General features: G+C 45.5%; 1 protein-coding gene across 1 annotated transcript; it reads left to right on the forward strand.

Annotated features, from left to right (window-relative positions):
- Positions 1–942: 942 nt before the first annotated feature.
- Positions 943–2,963, forward strand: SOX14 (SRY-box transcription factor 14). The gene has a single exon (XM_005303658.4). The coding sequence runs from the start codon at positions 1,384–1,386 to the stop codon at positions 2,104–2,106; it is 723 nt and encodes a 240-aa protein (XP_005303715.1). The 5' UTR covers positions 943–1,383; the 3' UTR covers positions 2,107–2,963.
- The last annotated feature ends 639 nt before the right edge of the window (positions 2,964–3,602 follow it).

The raw sequence follows: 3,602 nt of genomic DNA on the forward strand, positions 1-3,602 counted from the left end.
TCACATTAGGCAGGCAATTATTCAAAGAAAACAGGCATGCAGGTTGATTCCTAGGGTTATTTAGTGTTCCTTACCCGAAGAATTATAACCTATTTTTTTTAAAAACGCAAACCACCAGAGAATAGAAACACACCATTCTCCAAGCAGCACAAAAGCAAGGTACCAAGTGTTATTACCCCAGACACCGGGCCAATCCCGGCGCCAATCCATCTAATTCATCCAACTAGTGGACTTCGTTTTTCCAATTTAAAATAAATCTGGAGGCTTAAGAAAGAAAGAAAGAAAGAAGAGCCTTGTTAAACTGCTGGTGTAATGTTAACTGTTATCCCCATAATCAAACACTAGTTTATCTTTTATATCAACCCCCTTTTGCCATTTGTCTTACTTCCGCTAATGAATATTGAAAAGGTGTGCACGGGACTGATACATGATGTATATAGGTACAGTATGTTTAGGTAGAGGGGTTAGATTGGCATGCTTTGCCGTTAGACATAGAATGTGAATGCATAGATGTACCTGTATTTTGCAAGGATTTTATAACAGCCATAATAATATATACTGTATCTGGTTGTCGGTTTTAATTTTTCGAAAGAAATGCTGCTAGCTGCGCCCTGGGATTGTGTTTGTCCCCGAGGTTGGCGAGGAAGGGGAAATGCTGCTTTGCATTTGACTTGTGGTGCCCGACTTACAAACTCACATACGGCTATTTTTTGTTTCTTGTGTGGCTGGTACAATACATCCCATTTCTCCCCAGCAGCCCGGAACTCTGGCGAGGAGGCGTGCGGAGTTTCATTTGGTGCTATTAGCGCAACGTCTAACAAAAGCATTCCCTTTAATCCCGTGTATTTAGTGCCTGCCCCCCTTTCTCTTCACTCTCAGACTGTCTCTTTTTAAGGTATTCTTCTCTCCAAGCTGATTGGGCGCTCAGGTTAGGGAGTGAACGCCCTGCGATTATGTCAGATTGCGTGCAGTCCGGAGCAGGCTAGCCTTTGAACTTCACCGCTTTTGGCTCCTGGTCCTCGGCTGTTCCTCATTCCCAGCCAGGTGCTTTGCAGGGCTAGACACCTTCGGCAGCAGCATCTCATCACAAAAGCCAGCCCTCCCTCTCTCTCTCCCGCACACAAACACTTGAGAGACTGATCACTCCGACCCGAGACATTCCTGGATTTCTTTTTTCACTTCTTTTCTCCTTCTTGTCTTCTTACCCCCCCCCCTCCGTTGACACCTCTCCCCTCCCCGTAACTGCCTGTGGTGGATTTGCCGGAGAACTGGTATGATCAGCTGAGAGTTTTGGGGTTCTTTTTGGGTGGCAAGGCAGGCGAGTCGGCTAGGTGAGCCCAGCCCCGCTGTGACTCCTCAGAGCGACCCCCACCCCACAGCACCATGTCCAAGCCGACCGATCACATCAAGAGACCCATGAACGCCTTCATGGTGTGGTCCCGGGGCCAGAGGCGGAAGATGGCCCAGGAGAACCCTAAAATGCACAACTCGGAGATTAGCAAGCGGCTGGGCGCGGAGTGGAAGCTGCTGTCGGAGGCTGAGAAACGACCCTACATCGACGAGGCCAAAAGGCTCCGGGCGCAGCACATGAAGGAGCATCCTGACTACAAGTACAGACCCCGGCGCAAGCCCAAGAACCTGCTCAAGAAGGACAGGTATGTCTTCCCTTTGCCTTACCTGGGCGACACGGACCCGCTAAAGGCGGCCGGGCTGCCCGTGGGAGCCACGGACGCTCTGCTGAGCTCCCCGGAGAAGGCTAGGGCTTTCCTGCCTCCCACCTCCGCACCCTACTCCTTACTTGACCCCAGCCAGTTCAGCTCCAGCGCTATCCAGAAGATGACCGAGGTGCCCCACACCTTAGCCACCAGCACCCTGCCCTACGCCTCCACCTTGGGATACCAGAGCGGGGCGTTCGGCAGCTTGAGCTGCCCCAGCCAGCACACCCATACTCACCCTTCGCCAACTAACCCTGGGTATGTGGTGCCCTGTAACTGTACAGCTTGGTCGGCTTCCAGTTTGCAACCTCCAGTTGCCTACATATTATTCCCAGGCATGACCAAGACTGGAATAGACCCCTATTCTTCAGCACATGCGACTGCCATGTAACACACCCACATACTCGCAAGCGAGACTTGGTTTGCAGTCAGAACTTGAATTCACTCATGGGCATGTACATAGAAACTGCAGAAGCAAAAAGCCACCTGCATGGGAGAATGATGCCAGTGTATCTGATGGCACCTGGGGAAAGACAGAAAGACTTCTCTTGGAACTCAGAGACTCTCTAGACAAATTAAACAAACAAAGATTTCTCTCTCAGCCTGGGGAAACTGGAATTGGAAGTTCAGCTAGGTGCAGAAACCTGTAAGAACTGTAAATGTGTTAAATCTTGACCTGCCCTTTTGGACTAAAGGCTAGGCGGTTTTGAGTTTTATTTATTATATTAATGTATATGAGTTCTATATTATCTGCTGTTATTTGGACTTGAATTTCTGAAGTCCTGGTATTTATTAATATTATTATTTCCTTTTGCACATTAAAAGACAAGATTAGCTGTGTTATATTATATATATATATATTTTGCCATCAAGCACTAATAGGTAAAAATTGCTTTTCATGTCAAAAAGGCTCTTAAAAGTTACAGAAAAGGGAAACGTTTCTCTTTACAACATGATATGATAGTGTTTGCTTAATTTAAAACAGATAGTCTTTCAATTTGTGTGATCCAGTGCAACTAGACCTAAGTTCATTTTAGACAGAGCGTCAGGTATGAAGTCAGGCAGTAGAATTGTAAAAATAACTAAATAAACAAATAAGAATAAGACTTTAAAAAATATGGTAATTTCAATATGTTTCAACCATGTCTTTGAAAAATGTATCCAGAAGGATTTTACCTCGTTAACCTGTTCATTTGTTGAACAAAGACATTTTGAATAAAGACAATCTGTCATTAAACAAGCAAACCATGTGGTCTGAATAAAATCCCAATTTTGACAAACTTCCTCCTAAAAGCACGAAAGCAAAGCTTAAAAGACTGAGTTGAATGGGACTAGCTCAGATACTTCTGGCCAGGAAAGCATTTTAGGGCCCGATCCTGGGAGGAAAAACGTAGGTAGGTGAGTAACGCTACACGGGTGAGGGTCCCTACGTGAATTCAGTGGGACTACTCACTTGAGTAATATTACTCACCTGCGTTTTGGCAGGATCGGGGCATTTAGAGATTATAGGTATACATCATTTTTAATCTCATCTCCACTGGTAACTAAGAAGCCTTTTGCTGCGGTTTCACTTTGACTGGTTTATCCCTACACAGATTTTAATAACCACTTCTTCTGTTCAATTATTTGCTAAAAGTGAAACAAATTGACTCAGTAATACACGGGAGAGGACGGCGCGTGTCTCATCTGCTTTCAGGAGAGGTTGGAGTACCTGATCTATTGGAGATATCAGTTCATAGCCAAGTCTAACTTAGCTGATTTATCAGGACTTTCCCCAAGGTTTCAAAACCAGGCTCCTTGGCATTGCCTCTTGTTTCCTGGCTACAGGAGAAAAGAATATAAATTGACAATAGACAGAATCAGGGCAACAATGTCTCTATTTCGGAT

The sequence above is a fragment of the Chrysemys picta genome, chromosome 9 (genome assembly GCF_011386835.1).
Source record: "Chrysemys picta bellii isolate R12L10 chromosome 9, ASM1138683v2, whole genome shotgun sequence".
Lineage (NCBI taxonomy): Eukaryota > Metazoa > Chordata > Testudines > Emydidae > Chrysemys > Chrysemys picta.